The sequence below is a fragment of the Candoia aspera genome, chromosome 2 (genome assembly GCF_035149785.1).
Source record: "Candoia aspera isolate rCanAsp1 chromosome 2, rCanAsp1.hap2, whole genome shotgun sequence".
NCBI classification, from domain to species: domain Eukaryota; kingdom Metazoa; phylum Chordata; class Lepidosauria; order Squamata; family Boidae; genus Candoia; species Candoia aspera.
This window is the reverse complement of record NC_086154.1, coordinates 90772307-90796248: the sequence shown is the minus strand read 5'-3', so window position 1 is coordinate 90796248 and position 23942 is coordinate 90772307. Positions and strand designations below refer to the sequence as shown.

The following is a 23942-nucleotide window of genomic DNA, read 5'->3' as shown; positions in this document are numbered from 1 at the left end:
TGCAAACTGCTTCTGACAATCTGCTGATTTTGAAATGCCTGCAGATTCTCTCTTGAGGTGAGAGAACAAAGCAAAGAACAACTTACAGTGTTGGCCACAGAATTCTCTGATTTTGAGTCATACTAATATGAGGCATTTCAGAGCACCAAATCAGTTAAATGTGTTTTGAAATCCTAGAGAATGTAACAGGCCCCATTTCCTGGTTATGCTGACACCTACAGATTATAATATTTCTCAGCTGCTATATGTATTTAACTTTTCTTTTGTGTTGTGTTTTTAATTGGTTTAATTGATTTTACAATAGTTCACCACCCAGAGTCATTTGTTTGAGATGGGCAGCTATACAAATTGAGTAAATAAATAAATAATCCAGGACTGAGGTACATTCAATATCTGACTGATTAAACAGACTACTGTAATTGAATGGATACTGCATTTACCATGATAAATAAGCTCGGTTATTTTACACTGGAAACGCTTGGAAAAGGACATAGAACCCATTTCTAAGCTGTATAAAAATTTGGAAGCAAGATCAGTGGACACTGAGGTGGTGCACAAGGAGCACCCGACTAAACATCAATTCTGAGGGAGAGGCACTATTTGCTGACTGGACAGAAGTTTTCAATCCCTATAAAATCCCCAGAGGGTCTAATAACATTTTAAAAAGAGCAAGAGAGAAATTCAGCACACCATTTTAATACTGTATAGCAATCTTTCCTTACTTTAATTGTGTTCCTCTGAATTAACACATTACAGTTGTCAATGGGCCCAGAGAGGAGAAAGGAGTCTAAGAATCCAATCAAATGTGCAATCAACTTGTACATTTCATTTCAAGCTGTAGTCTTGGATCTGGGATAGTGGAAGCCTTTAGATACACACTTTCAAAGTATTATTTTTTTCAGAGCAATGGGAGAACTTGAGATTCCCCATTTCAGCAGAGATTCTTTTTTTGAATGTGCACTTTTATAAATAAATCCACTGAATTTTAGCATATGCAGCATGCTCCAGCTTCAGTGTAGTCTCCATGAAATCACACAATCAGGTTCTGTGCCTCTGGAGAGCTTTATTTGGAGTATCCCAGAGCAACGGTTTTTGGTGTGAACCCATTTAGATGGGTCGTGATTCCCCATATAGACACAGTTTTTGACATATCCTTGTATTTCTTTTCAACCATCATAGTGTGAAAACCTTGAAATAGCTTCTCCAAAGGACTGGATTATAATTTCTGTTAATATCTTCTATCTTGTATTTTTTTCTATCATAGTATCTTCTTCCTTTCCTTTCTGCATTTTTGTTTCCTTCCATTAGCATGTGCTTTCTTTACAGCAATTGCTTTAGCTAAAAGAGCTAATTAACTGGCTCTTCCCCACACAGGTCTGATTTTCCACATGGATAAGGTAGTTTTGCAGCTAGACATTTCATTCATACCAAAATCAGTTTCTGCCTTCCATCTGAACCATCTGAACTTATGCTTCTGAGTCTTTTTCAGTGTCCATCTATCTCCTTAGAAACCAAGTTGCACATACACTATTTGATACCTAAATGGTGCAGCTTCTTTTTGACAGTCAGTATCTCTTTGCCACTTAGGAGGCCCAAAGAAACATCAGCTGGCCTCAACTCAATGCCCCTTCAAAGAATCATGGCAGCAATCAGCCTGACCTCTGCAAAGCAGTTAAGTTTGGAATTCATCAAGGGATGCTTCACTAGGGCAATGCCCATTTCTTGACTGGTCCTGTAAAACATCTCAGCTGAAGTCATGCAGGGTAACCATGAGGGCTTAGCCTTCTGCTTTTGTCAGACACCATTGTATCAACTTTCAGTCCTGACAAAATACCTCTTTTTGGTTAGGAATTCTTTTCCATGAGCTTCAGTAGCTTCTAACTCTTCACCAAGGAAGCTAGCTTGCTTTTCAGCCATATCTGAATGATTTCAAAGAGACCATCATGATTCGGATTGTGGTCCTATGACTGGTCATCTGTGAATTCAAAAACCCACCTCCTTCCTCTCTCAGAAGTATTACTTTCTCTCTGAGTGTTAGCTACTTCAGCCACCAGACCTCTTAAAAATGGAGGAACCCTACAGGAGGTTGTTTGGGGCAGAAGCCAAGTGACTGTCAAAAACTGTACTTCTGCAACATTCAGATACAAGCTCTGTGCAGGCACAGATCACCACACAAGGAGCACAATTAGAGGTAAACAGTTCCTTGTCTCTTTTACAATAAAGGGTTGTCTCTTACAGTAAGGAGTAAAACAAGATCATCTGTTTCATTCTACAGTGGAACTCTCTTCATGTCAGCGAAAACTATGCTGCAAACATGAATATAACCTGCCACATAATGATGAAGCATAGGAAATAAATTAGACAAGACATAATAACTAGGTACATACATCACACTAAGCCCATATGTGTTTTATTTGGAATATAATGTGTGAACTTTCCACTTTATTTTGCAAATCATGTCTTGGTATTATGTGAACTATGTCACACTGACTGGTTTATGGCTTTGTGTGATATATGAACCTAATGTCTTGTAATATGATAAGTGGCAAGGCTGTTTTCTTCTTGTTAACTTTCCCTAGAATATCAGATTTATTTTAAGGTAATTGTCCTATTCTGTTGCTACTTCAGTATTTTCTTTTTCCTAACAAAAAATGGGCAAGGCAACTAGAGCCCAGCATTTGGTTTGTGTAAATGATTTTACACTCTCTTTGTCTGACAGTGTTTTATTTCTGCAGTATTTTTTGACAAGACTGTTATGTATGACTCTTTTTAATTTTTTTTCTTGCATCCAGCATTTTGGCTTTGTGATATGTACACACATCAATGAAAAAAAAATTCCTACCCTTTTGCAAAATGGGAAATCACTTCCCATCCCCTCTAGGAAACCTCATTTAATGCAGTTGCATTGATACTTATGACTGAAGCCTTCTTTAGCCCTTTACAATGCTGGTCTGATCCCTAAAATAGGGCATATGGTTATCCCTGAACATTAGGCAATAATTGCAGAGGGGCATCTACAGTATGTGATACCATATGTGTTTTTAGGTAATGCTTTGCAGTAGTTGTGGCAAATATATTTAAGCTAAGGGAGAAGGGCTGGAAGTGGGTAGGGGCAACAGACTGATAGGCTTTCTTACCTTTAGACAGCTTTCCCCAGCTTGTTTCTCAGATAAAAAAGAGCCACGAGTTGCAGAAAAATTATTGCACCCTATAAGAGAGTGACATGTTGGAAAGCAAATATAAAAGAAGGTATCACTCATATTCTTTGCTTGCTCAATATTTATACAGAAACAACCCTTTATGGTATGAAGGAATATGCAGATATCCTAATTTTGGGGGGTGATATTAAATGGACCAAATATGGAATGCTTTGTAAATATTCTTGCATGTTACCATCATGGGGAGCCGCGCGCACGAGAGACAGAGATCTATATAGCAGCAGATGGTAGCAACTGGTCAGTTAGAAGCAATGGTGTACAAATAGTCCAGATATGGGAGACGGCTTCCTTGAAGCCCACAGGCTCATGGGCCCAGCCTACCTCCCTGCCCCGGCTCCCCCTTGCCCACTTTGCATCATACAAAACATATGGGTCAATAAAGGAATATGGAAGCTGGATTTTCTTCTGACTCAGCAGATATGGTAGGAATTGTAGTCCCAAAGACTTGGAGGGCATTAGCTTTCCTGTACATGAGTTAACTGAGACTCCCTGTCAGAATATTCTCTCCCTGCAATCTTCTCCATTTATTTGGCTTGCTTTGTTTCATGATCATGGTGTCTCACCTGCTTTGTTTTAATTGAGGAGAGGTGGTGGTGGAATAAAATAAATAAACAAAGAAGCAAACAAATAAATAAATCTTCAGAAATAATAATAATGATGGGCTGCAGGTCACAATGGCTACCTTTTCAGACATATCTTGCAGTACTGCTCCACTCCTCCTTGTGATCTGTCCTTTGTTGCCTTGCCAAAGAGCCAGTAGCCATCTCTGCCCAGACACCAAGGCTGCCTAAGCCTTCACCTATTGTAGAGTTATGGCTACAAGAGAGACAGGCTCATACCTTATTTGGGTAGTACCTACTTTCCCAAGGTATTGAATGATTTTTTTTAAATATAATTGCATAGTTATATGACTAACACCATGTTAGAAGGCCTCAACTGAGAAGTTTGTCTGGAAGCCCACAGAACTCTACACACGTCACTGCTTGAAAGCTAAGCCTGGCTGGGGCTGGTTAGTATCTAGATGGGAGACTGCCAAGGAGTATCAGCTCTGTAGGTTCAAAAGAGAAACATCCTGGAAGAAAGCAATGGCTCCCACTTTTGAACTGTTGCCAAAAAGAGGCCTGCATGGTTGTGTCCTTTACCTTTATAGCTGAAGTAATCACACACATGCACATGCATGCATGCGCGTGCACTCACACATACATGAAATTAATGGCTTTTCAAAAAGTTATTCACAATTTTTTCACTCCCCCCCCCCCAATACTTTTCCTAAGAATGGGTTGGGTTCAGCTACTTTCCATGAGGAAGCAGCTCCTGAGCAGAATCCTCAAAATGTCCTAGAGGCAGAAGTGTCTCCTTGCTGATTCTATCCCCACTTAGCAGTCCTTGCATCATCTCCAAGAGCATCTGCAACTCTTTTCTGGGAGGGGCCATAAGAGACAGCAAGAAGAAGTGAAAATGAAAAATAATAAGCAATAAAATGAACATTTTTGTTCATTCAGAGCTGATGTTGCATACATGCCAGATAAACTGCACTATTTACAACTTATTTTATTACTTCTGCTTCTCTATTATTAAAATGTGTGGAGTACTATGATGTATACTTGATTCATTATACAAGGGTAGCTTTCCAATGTGGTGGTTGAATTGCTCCTCTTCTCTAAGTAGAAGTTCTGGACAAGATAGGCCTTGCCCATCAAAGTAAAATTACACATATTTCCCTTTTTGTTTCAGCCTCCCTGCATCGCTAGATTTATTTGCTAATAAAGAAGATTAAATCATGCTTAATGACCGTTGATAAACTGAATATAGTGAAGGACACAATACTATAATTATCCAATGTGGATCTGGAATAGCCTTAATATTGCTTTTAATTAGCAAGCTTTGAATGTTGCTTTTTCTCTGCAAAAAAAAAAAAAAAAGATATCTGAAAGCATGCATTTTTAACATTCTGTTTTGGAATTACTGTGTTCATATGATATTCAGGCTGTTCGGTAACACGTTTGATGTCTGTTTTGTTATAATTTGATTTTACATAGGGCTCATTCACACACTCTTCTTGTCCCGGGAAGACCTGACCCCTGGAAGGAAAGTGATTGGCCCTTGCTTTCCTGGAATAGAAAGGTGGGCGGGCATAGCAGCAGGAGAATTGCCCAATGGGAGGACATGGTAGCCTGCTGATGCCTAGGTGTGTCAGACTGGACAGAATTTAGAATCCAGCTAGCATGGGCATAGGACAGGAGCAGCTTCAGTGGATAGTACATATACACCCAGAGCTTCAGTGAAGCTTTTAAAACCAGTAATTTAACAAACTATAGGAGATCTAACCATATTTGGTGCCTGAGAAATTCCTTCTTTGTGGTAGTCTAAAAATTTCCCTAGATATTCAGAGAGGACAATTTAATGCTATATGCTTTAATCAAATTTTACATTGATGGGAACTTTTATGTATGAAGAAAATTGTCTTTGTGATGCTAGCTTTATGATCTATTTATTTATTTATTTATTTAAATTTATTGGCTGCCCAGTTCCAGTGGACTCTGGTTGGCATACACACATACACACAGAGAGAGAGAGAGAGAGGGAGAGAGAGACTGAGAAGCAAGGCTCACTGAATTTGATAGGGCTTATTTCTAGACTACTATATAAATAACCTTGCTAATTTTCTTCAGTTGCAGATGATTTTTAGGTGGTGTTTCTTTTTTGTCATCAGGTGGCTTGCATGAAAGTTTGAGTAATATGCTACATTTTTCAAATTTGTGAGTGATTCAGAATAGGCAAAATCTGCACCTAGGCTGAGATGCATTTAATTTCAACTCAGTAAATCAGTTGAGCTATGAGGCTAATAAATGTGCAGATGATGAATTATATAAAGAAGAGTTTAAAGAATATTTAGTTTAAGTAAAAGAACAGTAACAGGAAAAGTCTAACAATCTGTAATGAGAATAGGTAAGAAACTGTGGATACTATCTGTGGCCGGTTTTGAAGCAAACTTGAAACTAGAGATTTTTAACCATGTTAACAGAATCTATGACCCCTAATTCAGATAACAAATTGTGTTTAAGTGAAGTTAACAGTAAAAACATTCAGAAATACAAAACGAAAAGAAGAGAGGAGTACAGCTTGTTACAGTTGCCCTCTAAAGCATAAGATAGTGTGACCTGTGAACTTGACCAATGCTTTTAAAGGAGAATGAGATGGACATTGATTAGGTAGTTGGAAGAATGTCCTAAATAACAGAGTACTTATCTACTGAAGCAAACTGCCCACTGAGGTTGTGGAATCTCCTGTACTGGGAATTTTTGAGAAGAATATTTGTCTAGATAATCTACCTCTTCCAGATCACTCTTGGTTCTAAGTTTTAAACAGCCCTTAGACAAAATGCTTTCACTAGGTTCTGTCTCAGAATATTACATCTGCATCTCCCTGTAGGTTTTGCATATATGCATCTCTCTCATTTAGCTTGCCATTAGGGCTTGTAATATGTCCCTAATTTTCTCATGAAGAAGAAGAGATTGAGAGGCATTTCTGTGTCAATACCTGCCATCATAGGATCAATAGGTTTGGAAAGGACCTTGGAGGTCTTCTAATCCAACTCCGTGCCCAAGATAGAATTCCTCATATCATCCCAGGCAAATGGCTGTCAAACCATTGCTTGAAAATCTCCAGTGATGGGACATCCTTGACTCCAGAAGGGTAATAGCTTTCACAATCATGAAATTGCTCCTTAGTTTGAATTTGGATCTCCCTCTATAAAGCTTCCACCCATTCTTGTCCTACCCTCAGGAGCCATGGAGAATAAAACCATAATCTTTCCCCTGAAACTGCCCTTCAAGTGTTGCAAGATGCTATCATGTCTCCCTAACCTTCGCTTTCAGGCTAAATTTACCCAGTTCTTTTAACTGTTATTTGGAGGATTTAGCTCCAAGCCCCTCACCATTTTTGCTATTCTTCTCTGCACTGTTTCCATCTTTCTTGTACTGTGGTGTCTACAACTGGACACCGTATTCCAGATACAGTCTGACCAATGCAGCATAGGGTGGAATTATCACTTTTATTTATTTCTACGTTTAAAATACTTATATACATAAATATTATCATTATTCTAATTTTGGATTTGTGGAATCCAAATCTGCAGGACTTTTGAGCGGTCCTTAAAAGTATGAGCTTTTGACAGGAGAGCTCCTGATTGACTCTTTTCAAGCAAAGCTCATTAGTCAACTTAACAGCAATAATTCAAGCTTTTATTACAGGATTTAGTTCTTTATTAAATTGAATGAGTAGAAAAAATTGAACTTGTATAAATATGAAAGTAAGCAACAATTTTCAACTAACCTTGTATATATGCCAATTAAAAACAAAATTATTCTTTAGTTGCATACTGAATTACTGATAAGTTGAAGTAAGCAAGCCATGTTTGTTCTAACTTGCTTTATGTTATGTTCCAGAAGGTGCCATGATTGATGGGGAGGGATTAAAAAGTAGGCAACTGAGGAGAATCCACTTGCCACCTTTAAGATGTATGGACTTCAACTTTCAGAATTCCCCAGCCAGCATGCTAGAAGTTCTAGAATTGTAGAAGCTGAAGTCCACACATCTTAAATTTGCTAAGGCTGAGAAACACTGATTTAGAAAGCAGTTCTGTCAGATGGGCTTTGGCAATGTCTGATGCCATCTGTGTTCCAGGCAGGAAGTTGCATTAGGTGACCCAACTAGATTTTGGGACAATTCCTTAAAAGCTTTTAACAGGAGGGAAAAAAATGCTGGATCCCTGAATGGATCTAGAAGTATTTTCTGAGGTACACACATACATCTAGTGCAGACAAACCTAGTGCCTTTTCTTCTTTGACTAAAGCTCAGGTTTGAAATTCTATTCTGTATTTTTCTTCCCTTTTCAGACTATATGAAGGCAAAGAACTGACAGAATTTGAAGAAGCCATGAGGAGGCTTTTTGAGTCAATCAATAACCTGATGAGAAGTCAACATAAAACAACTATTTTATTACAGGTTTGCCTATTTTTTTTTTCCTTCAGTGCTTTAGATCGGTATTTCTCAAACTTGCAACTCCCAGAATTCTCCAGCCAGCATGTCCACACATCTTAAAGTTGCCAAGTTTGAGACACACTGCTCTAGATGAAAATGCATAGAAGAAGAAGGGTAAACAGGGTGGGGTTTGTTAACTTCCATAACCTGAGATGAAGTTCAGGTTATGTATTTAATTCAGAAACATACAGTGGTGCTTAAAAGTTTGTGAACCCTTCTGAATTTTCAATATTTCTGCATAAAGATGACCTAAAACCTGCTCTGTTCTCCACACATCCTAAAATTAGACAAAGAGAGCCCAATTAAACAAATGAGCCCAAAACATTACACGTGTTCATTTACTGATTGAGGAAAATGATCCAAAGCTACATATTTGTGTGTGGCAAAAGTATGTGAACCTTTGCTTTCAGTAACTGGTGTGCAGCAATAACTGCAACTAAACGTTTCTGATAACTGTTGATCAGTCCTGCACATCGGCTTGGAGGAATTTTAGCCCATTCCTCCTTACAGAACAGCTTCAACTCAGGGATGTTGGTGGGCTTCCTCACATAAACTGCCTGCTTCACGTCCTTCCACATCATTTCTATAGAATTATTGGCCATTCCAAAACATGAACTTTCTTCTGCTTTAACCATTCTTTGGTCCTACAACTTGTGTGTTTTGGGTCATTGTGTTTCTGCATGACTGACTTTCTCTTGAGCTTCAGTTCATAGACAGATACCCAGAACTTTTCCTGTAGAATTTGCTGGTACAATTCACAGAACAATTAAATTTTGCTTCTCAGTCTTCTTCTTTTGGGTTTCCATGCCTCTCTTTCTCTACTCTCCTTGGAGTAGCCAGGATCCAATGAGTTAGCTTGCTCCTGGTCCTTTGTTCCAAATGTTGGTTTTGAACTTTATGCTGCATTTTGAGTGGGTGGAGCACTGGGTTCTCTTCTAATTGCTCAGCCAGCAATTCAGTTGGCCCACTGATGTCTTGATCAATGTGGCTGAAGAGGGATCTTAGCTTTTTAGGTGATTATGCATAGGATAGCCCATGCTGGTTTCCCAGTTATCATGATGGTACAGGAACTGAAAAGGTTTGCCATTTTCTTTCTCTGAAACAAAGTAAATTTATTTATTTATTTATATTTTGAATTTCGTCACTGCCCATTTCCCTCAAAGAGCAACTCTGGGTGGTTATACACAAATATATCTACTTTGGCATCATATGTTCTTTTGTGCTCTACAATTGCTCAAAATCTGTTCTGCTTTTCACAGATTCTAGCACTTGTCCCTGAAAAAGGATTGTTTTGCATATGTATGTGAAAATACATGCTCAAGTACCAAGCAGATTAAGCAGAGACTGATTTATGTGTTTCGACACCCTGTGTGTGATTTTGTTTTTTGAGGTAGCATTGTGAAATCTTATAACCCAAGTAATCCCGCTGCTAAACTTGGACAATTAATCAGCCTGCACTGTAGCAAAACTGAGCACCATAGTAAAAAAAAAAATCAATTCTACTTTGAAACCCACCTTTCCAGTTTAGTGTTAAAGATCTGCGGGTTGGGATATGTGGTGATAAAATAGGGAATAACAAGGCTAAAATGGATGAAGAAGCTCACTTTTTTATGTCTTTGCTTTTAAAAGCTATTTAAGTACCATGTAACATTGTGTGCTTGCTTTAAGCTGCAACCCAGAGACTATTGTTGACTCTAGCAAAAAAAAAAAAGGTATCTGAGAAATATTTTTGTAGAATTATCATCCTTATCTTCTTCACCAATGAAAATGGAAACAGTTTTGGTTTTGTAGTGCAGCCTGGGTTTTGTAGCTTTAGAGAATAACTTATAGTTCACACAGGGATGATTTTAAAGGTATAGGTATTTAGAAGTCACAGGTATCCTCAGCATGCCCAAATATAATAAATTACAATTTATGGATGAATATTTTAGGATTGTTGGGGTAGGATGGGGAGAGGTTGAAACTACAAGTAAAGGAAATGCCTCTTTCATGTCAGCTTTCTGCAGTGGAAAAAGATAAGGTGCCAAATATATTAGAAAAGGTAGACACAAAAATGGAAATATCACAGCAGTGTGTACATGAGCTGGGTATAAATGAGATGGAAGAACCACTTCAGTTATAACATTAAGCTTAGCAAATGATGCAGAGTGAAACTGCAGAAATAATCTTAGTTCTGGCACTAAGGCACTAAACCTTAATTCTTAGGTTTAGGGGAGGGGAGATTTCCCCCTTCCTCAAGAATTTTTAGAAACTTCTGGCTGGCATTTTTTTGTTAAAGGAATCTAGCAATACCATGAAAAGTCACTTATGTATTCCTCCTCGTCTCTAAATAAGTGTAATAATTTTATGTCCTTGACCTGAAGAGAATGCTGTCACAGTCAGGCACTTAAAATAAAAGTAGCTCAAGGTGGAGAACGGAGAATGAATGAATGAATGACTTTTTAAAAAGGCATATTTTAGAAGTAATGATAAACATGAATACGTTCGTATCTCAACTTCATGTTCATATCACATTGTAGTAATTATTATTTGGAAAATTTGAACTGGATTCTTTAGTCATTCGTTCTTAGGGCCAGGTTACACAAGATAGAAATCATTTAGGTCAAGGTTTTTGAAGGACTATCTGAATCCACATGAGCTTGTTTAAGTCTTAAGACCAGCCTTGGATGTTTGCCTGTAAAATCAGTAGAATGGGCATTTTTTATGTTTCCTGTTAAACTTCCTTACTCCTTTTGCCCCATTACTACAGGATTTTAAATGGATTTTAAACACCCTTCTCTCTTAGGTAGCATTTTGCTGAGATGGTGGTTTGATTAAATTTAATGTTCTGTACCCTTACTAGTTTTAAATAGCCTTACTCCTCACTTGTGAAATAATTTAAACTTTTATTGTACAGTAAATGGCTGCGTTTTATTACAATACCATTTTGTAGGTTTATATTTCTAGCTGTTTTGAAGTTAAACGATCTCCAGAATTATTGTCTGCAAAAGGTTAAGATCAACGTACGGATAACATGGCAGAAGCTATGCGTGATGTGCACTACCCTAAGTTTCTTGAAAGATATATGGGATAAAAATAAATAACACATTTTAATTCATCAGGCTCTTTCACCCCGGCTCCATACACACATGCAAAGCAGTACTGTAAAAACAACTTTTCATGTTAGATCTATTAATCAAATAGAATGAAACTGCATAATATTATGCCTTGAACATGGAGTTGAAATTAAATCAAATGTGGCTTCTATTATGTCTATGGTGAGAACATAAGAAGAGCTTGCTGGATGAACCGTGGGGCATCTTAGTCCAGGCTTTTGGTGCTCAAAGCAGGAGATGGACACATACGCCTTTCCTGCTGCTCTACCCCTGCAACTGGTGTTCAGAGGCATCTGATAATCCTGGAGGGAAAGCTCACTGTCAATTGCTGTTTATTGCATAGATACTCTCTTTTGCAAATCATAACAGTGTAGTACTTGGTGGGTCATTAACACTTCTTCATATATGTGGTCTATGGAAGCCACAAGCGATGCTCACACACCTTCCAGTGCTTCTCTGTTGGACAGCATTATTGGGCAATATATTCTTGGGGAAAAAAACTGAAAACAGCATTTTATTTCTTTTGTGCCATGGTTTCAGTTCTGCTAGCATGACAATAAAAGAGCACGAAGACTTGGTTTCTTGTTACCAAACTTGAGAGAGTTTTAATTTTCATCACGTATCCTTTACAGTCATAAATTTGTTGTGATGGAACCAGCTAAAATATTAAAGCTGCAGTGGGAGTAGTCAAGTGCCCCCTCATAAATATGCAACAGCCATGAGCATGGCTAATATTCTGAGTGGCTTTGCTTATTAGGAGCATTTTTTTCATGCTACAACATCAAAGTAGTTAAAGGCAAATACATGGTATACTTCAGGTTCATTCCATTAAAATGTATCTTGATACTAGGGATGCTATTTTCTATTACCATAATACAAATATAATAGAGACTGACTTTATTGTTTTATTTGCTTTTATTTATTTAGTTTTTAAAGAACATTCATCATACTGTGACTGGCTTTGGATGTCAGTTAACATCACAGTGGTGGGAATTTAAACCCAGCTAAACTCCAACATTCAACCTAGTATTTTGCACTATTCCCTGATGTTTGGGGCAGAAGGCAGTCCATATTAGGCTTGTATAAAGCATCCTTTTCCTCATTTCCCAGAAATGATGAAATATATCCATTCAATTTTTACACTGCAATAATTGTATTTTGGTAGGTGGATTTGGGAGGGAATAAAAGGGCAGCTGAACATTGGCATATGATGACTTTCTTTGAATGTGTAGCATAGTTTCCTATAGTTAAAAAAGCCTCTGAAAGACAAGGAGGATTTCTCACAGTTCTGTGGAATTTATTTAACAGTCAAAGTGACCTAGAGAAAGGAAGAGATTCCTCTTAGAAAATTCTCTAAGCCCCAAAATGTTATGCATCTCTAATGCTAAACATATAGCTATTGTATGGATGAGAAGAAAGGATTACATACATGAGTTGCCTAATCTTGCAGTTCTGTTATGAACATGGGCTTCCTGAAACTGCTTCAGTATTATTGAGTGATCTAATTTGGCCTTCAGAATCTAGAATTCAGGATAGGGAGTGATTCTTAGGACCTCTGCTGACCCTATGTGCCCACTCACAGTTTTTTCAGCAGGAAGCTCCCTAAAATGGGAACCTTCCCAAAGGTAGAAAATGTATGGCCTGTTCTGCACAACAGAAACCATTTCTAGCAAATCTACATTGTTAAGACCATACGGAAGATCAGAGTAAGAATTGTCTCTAAATGACTTGGCAGTGAAGTATGATAAGTGAAGTGTTTAAGTCCGCATATAATTGTCAAAGGTATGATTCAACAGCAGGAGCCTAGGGAAATGTTACAGGCTTGTAATATTGGTAAGTGAAAAGTTAGTGGTAAGGCATTTCTCAGTAACAAACAGTCTGGAAGATGATGTTGGTTCCTCCATACTCTCCAGAGTCCAGTTTACTGAAGACGTGGACATTTCCAGACCTAGGTCCCATTTTGGTTTTTTAGTAAAACCTAGTTCTAAATTATGTAAGCTTATTTGGGTTTTTGAAACACAGGAATGATGATTAAATATGTTATGTTTCTTTCAGATGGCTGCCTTGAAGTATATTCCATCTGTTCTCCAAGATGTAGAAACAGTGTTTGATGTCAGATTGCTCAGGTGAGCTGACATTTGGAGTTCAAAAACATCTGGGCATTTAGATACCTGTATCTTTGGCGTGTATCTTAAGATAGTCACATTGTAGATTGTAGTACAACCTGGCACAAATCTGGATTCTGCTGGTTCAGTCTTACATAATTTTGGGCATAATGTAAGCAATACAATTTGCATAAGAAACTTGCCCAAAAAGCATGAAGTTCTTGCAACTAGATATAGAGCCTTTAATTGTTTATTCATTAAGTTTTTTCCAATTACCTAGCTGTGCACAAGGGACATTATATAGTTTCTTATTTGTATTAACTGTTTAATATTACCTTTTCTCAGAAATCTCACAGTCTTTGCATGACTATCTTAAGTCTTAGCAATTTCCTTACTAAACATTCTGATCCATCTTATCCTTTTTATCTGCAGCCAGCTCTTACACGAATTTTTCACCTGCATTCCAGCAAAGCTACAGAAGCAGAAAGTTCAGTCCCTGACAGAAATTGTACACAGCAGCCTCTTTAAAAAACAAGGTAAATAGTAGTTAGGACCACTTTAGTGTGCATAAAGTCCTCTTCAAAGGTCATGGGTGTGGCTCCCTCTTCTGAAGCTGCAGTGGCAAACCTGCCTACCCCAACACATTACTTTTTGGGTTTGAAAAGCCTTGCTTAAATACTAAATGGAGTATGAACTGCGCTAGCTTGGTTCTCACACAATATGGATTGTTTGAGTTTGGCTTTGTGCATGGGTGGGCAACTTTCTTCTACCCAGGCTGCACTGTAATTTGTTCAGCCTCTCATTGGCTGGAAGGGGCATGGCTATGATGTCATGATATTATGAGACTGGGTAGAGCCAAACTAGTCTAAGAATTAGAAGTTCATAGAGCACAATATGCTAGAGTTTATTATGAAGCAGAGCTGCTTTTTTGTCATTCCACTTTGGCCACTTATCTGGCCGCATTTATAACCAGAACAGAACAACAATATTTGGTTTGGTTCTTCTTGAATAACAACATAAAACCCTTGAAACTATTCATCTGAAATTTGGCAGGATTTATTCCCTCAGAACAGGCAACTTTCATGAACAAGTATTTCCATTCTGGCCAGAAATAACAATGGCATTAGCAATGCTCTTGTTTTGTTTTCTGTAAAGTTAGCCCAATTCCAGATTATCTTTAATGGAAAGCGAGTTTGAGGGTTCTGTGCAGCACCTTAACTGTTCCTAGCACTGCACAGAGAGCTCTGATGTTGTTCCTGGGATCTGTGTAAAGATTGCCTATTCTAAAACACCATCAGACTCATGAGCAGGAATTCAAAGATATCTGATTTATTAAAGAATAGTATGCAGGTTCACAAAGAAAGCTGAGAATGGGAAAAGTGCGCCAAATGCAAACTAAAAACCCTCGGTACAAATGAGATCCCTCCCCCCGTAGAATCTTCTCAGGCTCACAATCCCAGGTGCTCCTAACGGCTTCTGATGGTCCACAGGAAAAGTCCTTGAACAGAGAACACAACCCAAACACATTCCATTGAAATGAACACAGATACAGAGCTTGGCACAAGGTTTCCCAGCAGCTCCCTCCCAACAGAAACGCGCGTCAGCACCATGGCATGTGAAACGTTACGATGTACAGTGCACATTGAAACAGTGAACATGAAAATCTTTTGAAGCCTCTTTCCCAGCTTAGGAGTCACAGCCCCAAGTGCCCCTACCACCACTGGGCCCACTTTGGACATACATACATACATGAAAAAAATACATACACAGGAAAAAAGCCTTTGCCATTTGAAGTTTTCCAATCACAATATAATTAATGGAGAAGCATGGAAGTTTGGAATCCCTAATCAAGTTTAATTTGTAAACCTAAGCCTCCCCTTCCTCATATGGCTGTCATAGGTGGAAAGTAGCTATCTTGGGGGAGAGACTGGGACCATAGAGATAGTGCGTAACAGTGCCAGGAGGGGATAAGCCAGTGTTGAACCAGGGATCTCCATCTAGGGGCATCTCCTGGGCAATGGAAGATGAACAGCCCAGAGTGACTGCTTTGCAGAGAATGTAGTAGTTTCTTTGCCTGACCCTGAATGTGAACTTGGCCAAGAAGGGAGCAGGCCTGCTGACATCATGGAGAGAATGCTATTCCTGCCAAAGCAACAGCAACAGGGATGTGCTCCTGGTGCAACCACTGCCAGCCCAGAGCTAATGTCAGTAAAACCATCAGTAACGCCCCCTCCGCCTCTCCTCATGGAAACTGGAGTCAGACAGAATATTGGGTTTAGCTGTGCCATTTGACTGGACAGTGTCCAGTGGAGCTGTAGAAATTTTATCTCATTTAGCAGGATGAAATCCTGGTCATAGTTACAAGCAGTGGCTTTCTGACTGGAGCCATAAGGACAAGAGAGGCAACCAGTTTTATTTCCCAAAATGCCTTTTGGAAGATGCCATTATTCCTTTTGGACTGTTGTCAGTGAGGAATGATAGCAAGGCTGCCCCTTGAATTGGCAAAAAGGTTTTGTGCCTATATATTTATGTGATTTATATACTACCTTTCTATTCACTCAAGTACTCAAGGGGTTATGAAAAAGAGAAATACCGAATACAATATAAGGATGAAAGAGGCATATAGGACAACTAATGCAATAATTATTTAATTATGCAATAATTCAACTGGCCCTCAAGATCCCTCTTTACTATTGAGTACTGACAGCCTGGTTTCCCACCATTCTGAGACTGGAAACAGATGAAAACTGTAGCACAGTCCGTAATGCAGGAGTATCACAGTAAGAGACGTCTAATCAGCACTGCTCATCTATGTGAGGTGGTTCTGTGTACTTTGTGGCCCTGAGGATCCCCCAGATGCAGCCCTTGTGTAGCCCTAAAATAGAGCAGTCAGTAAATACAGTAACCTTAGCCAGTTTGCTCACTGGATTAAGTCATAATATAATTTGAGTTTGGCTTAGTATATAAACCCAACCATTGTAGTCTGTAGCACTGTCTGTGAATCCAGCTTTATGTCTAATTCTTCAAATCATGGCTTAACGTGACATGAGAATCAGATCTTTCACTTTCAGGAGAAGCAACCCCACCCACCCCACATCATATAGTAGTTTTATGATATATTTATTTATATTATAATTTACTCTAAAAATATTAACAGAGCCTTTTAAAATGCCACCCATCAGACATATAGAATATTGCATGCATTATGTTAAGCCACAGTTTTTGAAACCATAGTCTAATCAGGTTGCACGATTGGTTTACATACAGTATTGCCTTAAGCCATAAAAAAGCAAGTGATGTTTTGGCTCAGTGTAACATGTGAGCCCAGTCAGGTTTTTTTTGCAAAAGGTGTATATGCATGTGGCAAGATAGAAGCAGGCCAGATAAATTTTATACCTGTTCTTCTAATTACTCAGCAAATCTTAGGTGTAATGAAAATTTCTGCAAAATTACTTAGATCAAATGTTAACTAACTGGTTTTCCTCTGAGATTTCACTGGGGAAACCTCCTCCCATTAGTTACTTTGAAAGTAAGATATATTAAAAGTCTTTAAAGGAAATCCATTATTTAATAACCATATAGAAAGGCTGTTCAGAATTTTTCTAACTATTCATGAAAAAGAGTTTGCAAAACAGTCAGGTCCCTTTCATTTCTGAGTGTAAGAAAGGCATTCAGGTTTTAATTGTGCCTGGAGGAAGTATGTGTGATTGGCTCAAGAGTTTTATAAAATATAATGAAAAAAAATGAATCAACAAACTCTTTTCACATTGCAGCGCTGTGTTTTCATCTTCAAACTAGAAGATTTAAACCAGCCAAAATAAAGAATTTACATTTTAATAACTTAAATGTTATATAAAAATGACTTTGCAATTAATGAATATGAAGGAATCGGATGCTTTTACCCACCAGCCCACCCTGGTCGCTTTTGGGCCTCATATCTTAAAAGCAACACAAATATATGGGTGGTAAAACTGAAGTTTAATATTAGTACTCTTTAAAAGATATTGGAGGTTTTTAATTAGAGTTATGGTGAGTTACATTTTGGAATGGTAGCATAAAATTTGAAATCTGTCTGGGATCTTTTGGAATCAGATATCTCCATTAAAGGATACAAATTAAGCAGCAAATTTTGCTGGAGAAGACATTTTTCTTTTCAGTGACTGCTCAGTTACTTGATAAATCTGTCAAGTGAACCTTTCTTACATGCCAAATAATTTATGATGCCCACAGTTTCTGCATTTTAAAAACAGTAGCTGCCGAACTCTTAAAAAGTACTGTTACTTTTAGCAAGACAGTGTGAAGTTATCAATTCAAGCTGGTGGCTAACTCCATGGCTGAATTCACATGAGATACCAAACCATAAACCAGTCAACCACAAGTTAGCCAAGCAAATTGAGCAAACCTAGTCTGCATGGTTGGTGTATGGTTCAGCACGCAGATCTAGGAAACGGGTTACTTGAGTAAATTATGGATCAGTGATTCTTGGGTACGTGAATTTTGAGTAGGCCTGTATAAGATTGCAGGGTAAGAATCTTGTTTACCTTGCCACATGTAGAGAAGGAGCAAAACACTTAGCAAAGAAAAGTAACAAAATGCATAATGTGGCTATTAAAATAAAAACACTTTTAAGCCGGCTGGGTGACCTCGGGCCAGTCCCTCTCTCTCAGCCCAAGAGCCAATCAGGCATGGTATGAGAGTTCTAGTCCCGCCTTAGGCATGAAAGCCAGCTGGGTGACCTTGGGCCAGTCCCTCTCTCTCAGCCCAAGAGCCAATCAGGCATGGTATGAGAGTTCTAGTCCCGCCTTAGGCATGAAAGCCGGCTGGGTGACCTTGGGCCAGTCCCTCTCTCTCAGCCCAACTCACCTCACAGGGTTGCTGTTGTGGGGAAAAGAGGAGGAGGAAGGTGTGTTAGGTATGTTCGCCACCTTGAGTTATTTATAAAAATAAAGGCGGGATAAAAATTAAATAAATATAAATAAATAAATAAATAAATAATGACATAATTTGGCAATGTTAAGTTTACTGGATTGGTCATAATATATGACAGGTCAAATCTGACCAAACTTTGGCATAACTCAACCTAGCACGTGTTGGGTCCTGTAAAGTAAGGTCGGCAGGATGTATACAATTTTAACATTCTTCAGAAGTAGATGAAAGGATATACTGAATCCTCTTTCCCATGATTCTCCTCTTCCCCTTCACCTCCTTTCCCCAATTGTTCTTTAGATGTGAGTTACTTCTACATCTGAAAAGAGAAAACACTTGGTGAGAAAACATTTCAAGGGGAAATGACAAAAAAATCCCACTCGCCACTTCTATGCTTTGTATCAGCTGTAAAGCAAACTTTCTTTTGAATAATGTTCAGCTCCTAGTGAGATCATAGACACATTACATAATTTTTTAGACATAGTAAAGAAGTGTTTTGTTGTTGCTTTTTTCAGGATGTTTTTTTTTAATAATTTCCCAGTACCTGATGTTTTCCTATCCTAGTACTAATCAAATTTGACTGTTTTTTTTCAAGCTCAGTCAAGATTAGCTAGATGCTACTACTTAGCTAGGCATATATCATCCATAATATTAAATTTGTTTAATCAATTGTTGTAAAACACCCAGAGTCCCCGGATGGGAGGAGATGGGAAGGGACAAATTAGATAGATAAATAAATAAATAATATTAAATTTTACAATGATTTGGTGGTAGCACAATTCGGGCACAGGGGCTTCTTGCTCTTAGAATTTGCTTGGCTTTCATTGTTGGGATTAAATGAAAATCTGATTTAAGCAAACATTGATAATGAGAACGGAATCATTTGGTAACATAATATTCTACCTAGGGTTCCTCTATTTTTAATTAAAATAAATTAATGTTAAAACCAGTTTTAAGATCTTGTAAAGGGCAGGTTTTATTGCTGCCTTAGATATTGTAATTGCTAACTAGAGTTCATGTCTTTTGTAAATTGTGTAAAAATATCTTTTTTGTTTTTTGAAAATCAGCATTTTCAGATACCTTACAAACACTTTAGGCATTGTATACCATGGAAAATATAGAGTTTAACCCAACACATAATCTGGTTTAAAATCTGCCACTTCAGTTACAGCAACTATCTAAAAATATTTGACTGATTGATTGACTGATTGATTATGTGCCATCAGGTCATTTTCAACTCCTAGCAACCACATACAGTAGACAGAGTTTCTCCATGATGATCAGTTCCTGACCTGTTCTTTCAAGGCTCCCAATGGTGCACTCATCGCCACTGTAGCTGAGTCCATCCACCTTGGTGCTGGTTGACCTCTTTCCTTTCCCCTTTCCCAGCATGAGAGCCTTTTCTAGAGAACTGGGTCTTTGCATAATGTTTCCAAAGTAGGATAATTGACATCCTTTATGAAAATGGTATACCTTACTGTAGACAAGTCTAAAGCATTCCCTATAGTGAAAATTCATAATTTTGGAATTGAACAAGTATGTATATATTTTTGAAGGACATCCTGTTAATTACAGGCACATTGCAACATAGAGTATATATACTGCAATAATCTTAGATGCAGTTTGCTTCTCCAAATTACTTAGTCAAGAAATCTCTTGAGTTATATAATTTGTTTTAGCCTTGAAAGCTATTCTCTACTCAAATTGCAACCAAAGTCCTGCTGTTCTGTTTTCTTAAAGTCAAAACAGAGAGGGTTTTTTTTGCTTAGATTATCCAACTTACTCAGTTTAAAAAGTTTAAAAGTGGGAAGATTGAGAAGGTGCTACTGGGATCAAAGAACTAACTATGTAATGAAGATACCCATTTTATTATCTCTCTCTCTACCTCTACCTCTCTATCAGCTCTATCATCATCTATAGAGCAAGTACAATTCAGTCCTAAGGAAAATCATCCCAGAAGAAAGCAGTGTCAAACCATTAGGTACAGTTGCCAAAAAGCCACTGAATGGATGGGTCTGTGTTGAGTTGAGCTTCAACTGAGAGAATCTTTAATTCTGTTTAAATGAATTTAAAACTACATATTTTCATAATACTTATTTTTAGTCCAAAATTGCTTCTCCTAATTCCCACAGAGAATTTCCAGGGATGTAGCAATTAACCAGGATCAGATTATTTTGGAGGATCACTGAGGAAGGGACGAGGTTGAGTTGTGCTTGATCAGGATACAGTCTTAAGCCACTTTGGAATCTGTCTCTAGAATATATTTCCACATATATAGTACACTTAAACAGTTCCTTTAGATTGTAGCTGAGATCCTTATAGTCTGTTCTGGATAGTCACATGAAGTGGTAATTCTAAAGGACTGATCTTACAGAAATATAACATATCCTACAGGATAAGAACTTCTGTATGAGCTATTAAAGAAACAGCTATCTTGTATAGTCAAAATAGTTTGCCACCAGTAGAGGTAAACTAATTCAGACATAACTTTTTTTTTAGAAGATGGGAATTAAGGTTTGATTAAGTATACTGGATTTAAAGAGATCTGAAATGGAATAGGGATAAATAGCTATATAAATTTCTATTTGCACTAATAAAAAGCCAATATAGCTAAATTAAAGGCTAGAAAGATAATGATTATGTTATTTTAATAGCAAAGATTAGCATGCTAAATTGGTTATTAGTTAGTTCATGCATATGATGAATGAAAATATGTATAAAATTGTTTGCAATATTTCATAAATAGCAGGCAGCCCATCTTGCATGGTTAGCATATTTTCTCCTACTTTATGGCAGTTAGTATATGTTCCAATTTTCTCTTACACAGAACACTTGAGTTTATGATTATGCACAGTAAACAGCAACAAGAACAGATTATCCTTTTCTGATATATACAGTATGTGCAGAATGCTGTTTTCCCACAGTAAGAGATGCTTAAAATCTGTATGAGACAGATTCTGAAACTAACTGTATATAGAATATTATAGGATGGAAAAAAATCAGGTTCTAAGTGATGGCCCCTGTTTTCCGTTCAGAAGGAGAATGAGAGAGAATGATCTTCTCAGTCCACTGAATCTGAGTCCTGCTTTTATAGACTTATTACAAGATTTTTGTACCGTAGTGCTTTGCTTCAGGATGGCATACACAGAGTCAGAGGAAATTCCATGTGACTGACCATATCCATGTGGCGTCATTCAGACACATCTCCAGCCATGTTTGTGTCCTCTAAAACTGTGAGTGCTTCAAATATGATAGGATGTCTGCTCACAGTTTTAACATATCTGGGGGACAATAGGTAGGCAAGACTCTTTTAATTATCCACTCTTGAGTTGTCCTACTGCCTAAGCAGCTTCCCATCACTTTTGAATGTAGGCATTTTAATTGTCCTGTCTCAGTTAATTTACACCTGCTGTTTCAGCTCTCCTTTTCACTCAATAACTTTTTCAGTTCCATAATGACATAAGCATTTAGTGCTTTGGCTGCATAATTGTACCCAATTCATCTCCCTTACTTTCTTTTAAGAGGTGCAAGCATTAAAACAACTGAGAACTTGGACAGCTGCCAAGAAATTTCTATTTATTGGGTCATAGAATAAATGCATCCTGGCATAGATACACTTTCCCCAGAGATGCACTATTCATGCTGTTTTAATATATTGTGTAATCATGAGTTTATCTAGATAATAAATTTAATATATATCTATATATCCATATACCCATCTATCCATCCATTCCTAGAACTATCCATATACATTCAAGCAGTCACAGTAAAGTGCATTTAAAATTAAAATGGCCAAAAACAAGAATTTGGGTTATGTACTAAACTGATTTTGCTAAATATACTTCAATTATTAATGTCAGTGGCCAGGATTTATGAATAACAGGCTGTAGTTAAAAGCTTCTGAAGATCTGCCATTCATTCTAGACCAGAGGTTGCCAGGACGATCAGTTCTTCTATATTCTATCCTGAAAATGTTCCATAAGGCCTTGAACCTGGCTATTTACCCACACCTTGGGGTAGGGTAGGTAGAACTCGTCTGTTTGTGATGCTTTGTTGTTTGGATTATTCTCACATAGTTATTTTGTTCAATCTATCTATCTATATGGTTGCTAGGTGTCAGCAATGACTTGATGGCACATAATCAATCAAACAATCAATCTGTAGTTACTTTTATATTGTTCTGGGTTGTCTTTGTTCTTCGTTGATTTTAATGTTATTCTATGGTTGTGAGCTGCCCAGACTTGGTTGGAGCTGGGCAGCAAATGGAATAAATAAATAAAAATTAAAAAAATAACAGTTTTCCAAATTCCCTTCAGCAACACCCTGAGGCCCTATTTCATATCACTTCAATAAGTCTCCAAACCTTCAAGAATAAAGTTGTTATGGATGCAGGAACCAATCCTTGTTGAATTAAGTGCTGCTGAATTTTCTTCTCCAATCCTTTTTTCAGAATCTGTGCATTCCTCATAATTCTGATGTATTTCTTTCTTCCAATACTACTTCCAGGCAGAACTTATTTCCTTCCTTCCTTCCTTCCTTCCTTCCTTCCTTCCTTCCTTCCCTATTTTTGCTTCCCAGGGGAACATTTCTATACCTCTCTGTCTCTCTCAATAGTGTCTCTGCACCACCACCACCACACACACCCATTCACAAATTCATCATAATAATTCTGAACAAAGGGAAGAAATATTTTCACAGAAGCAAATAATTTGTGGAAACATCACTGTGCACAAGAAAACTGAAGTGATTCTGCTGAAGTTTTCCATTATCGTAGGAAGAATAGTAGCATACTATATTTCTGTCATAAACCACTTTCAGGAGGGAATGTTTTGCTTGTGTGCTAGTTGGGTCATGCTAAAAGATTTGGAAATCACAAATTGCTTGTAGGCAAGGAATTTCTTCTCTTTCAACAGTATAATTTTTTCACTAAATCTTTTCATATCACTTTATATTTTCTTCTACTGCACTACTTACTCCATCAGAAAAGGAAATATTTAGACTAGTGAGATTTTTTTCCCGTTTAATGTTATATGTGGCATGTATTGAAATACAGTGAAATACAGAAGAGAAGGGTGATAGATGACACCCTCTTCTGCATTTCAGATGCATACTGCCATATTTGATAAAACTTGAGTCTCTAGCATAAATGCTGACTTGATAGGGTTTTTGAACTGAATCAAGGCAGAATATAACTCAGCTTACATTACTAAGCATCTTTTATTGCCCTTTGTAGCCATTCATCATATTTTTAATCCTCTCTTCCAGGCAATTACAGGAGAACATGACAAATTTCAGAATGATAACTTTGAAAGAAGACATGCAATGTCAGACTGAGACTACAGAGTCAGTTTACCAGTGCTTAGTGAGATGTAGGTGTAGTGTTCTTCTTTGCTGAATTGCACTTATGATTCAGCAGATTCATTTCTCCTGGATTAATACCTTTATTCACAATTACAAACTTAAAATGTTGGTGTCCTCAGATTGGAATTAAGAATGATTGTGGCAGGGAGAGCTATACTGTATACATTCAGAAAGGGAAAATATGAAAATATCTG

The 23942-nt window shown here is 37.7% G+C and overlaps 1 protein-coding gene across 1 annotated transcript in view; it reads left to right on the top strand.

The window, feature by feature from the left end:
• The window catches only part of DOCK2 (dedicator of cytokinesis 2), a 289582-nt gene that overhangs the window by 57565 nt on the left and 208075 nt on the right, over nt 1-23942 (top strand). Inside the window, exons 23-25 of the mRNA XM_063292441.1 lie at nt 8117-8225; nt 13412-13482; nt 13894-13997. Coding sequence (XP_063148511.1) covers nt 8117-8225; nt 13412-13482; nt 13894-13997 — 284 coding nt within the window. The remainder of the gene's footprint in view (nt 1-8116; nt 8226-13411; nt 13483-13893; nt 13998-23942) is intronic.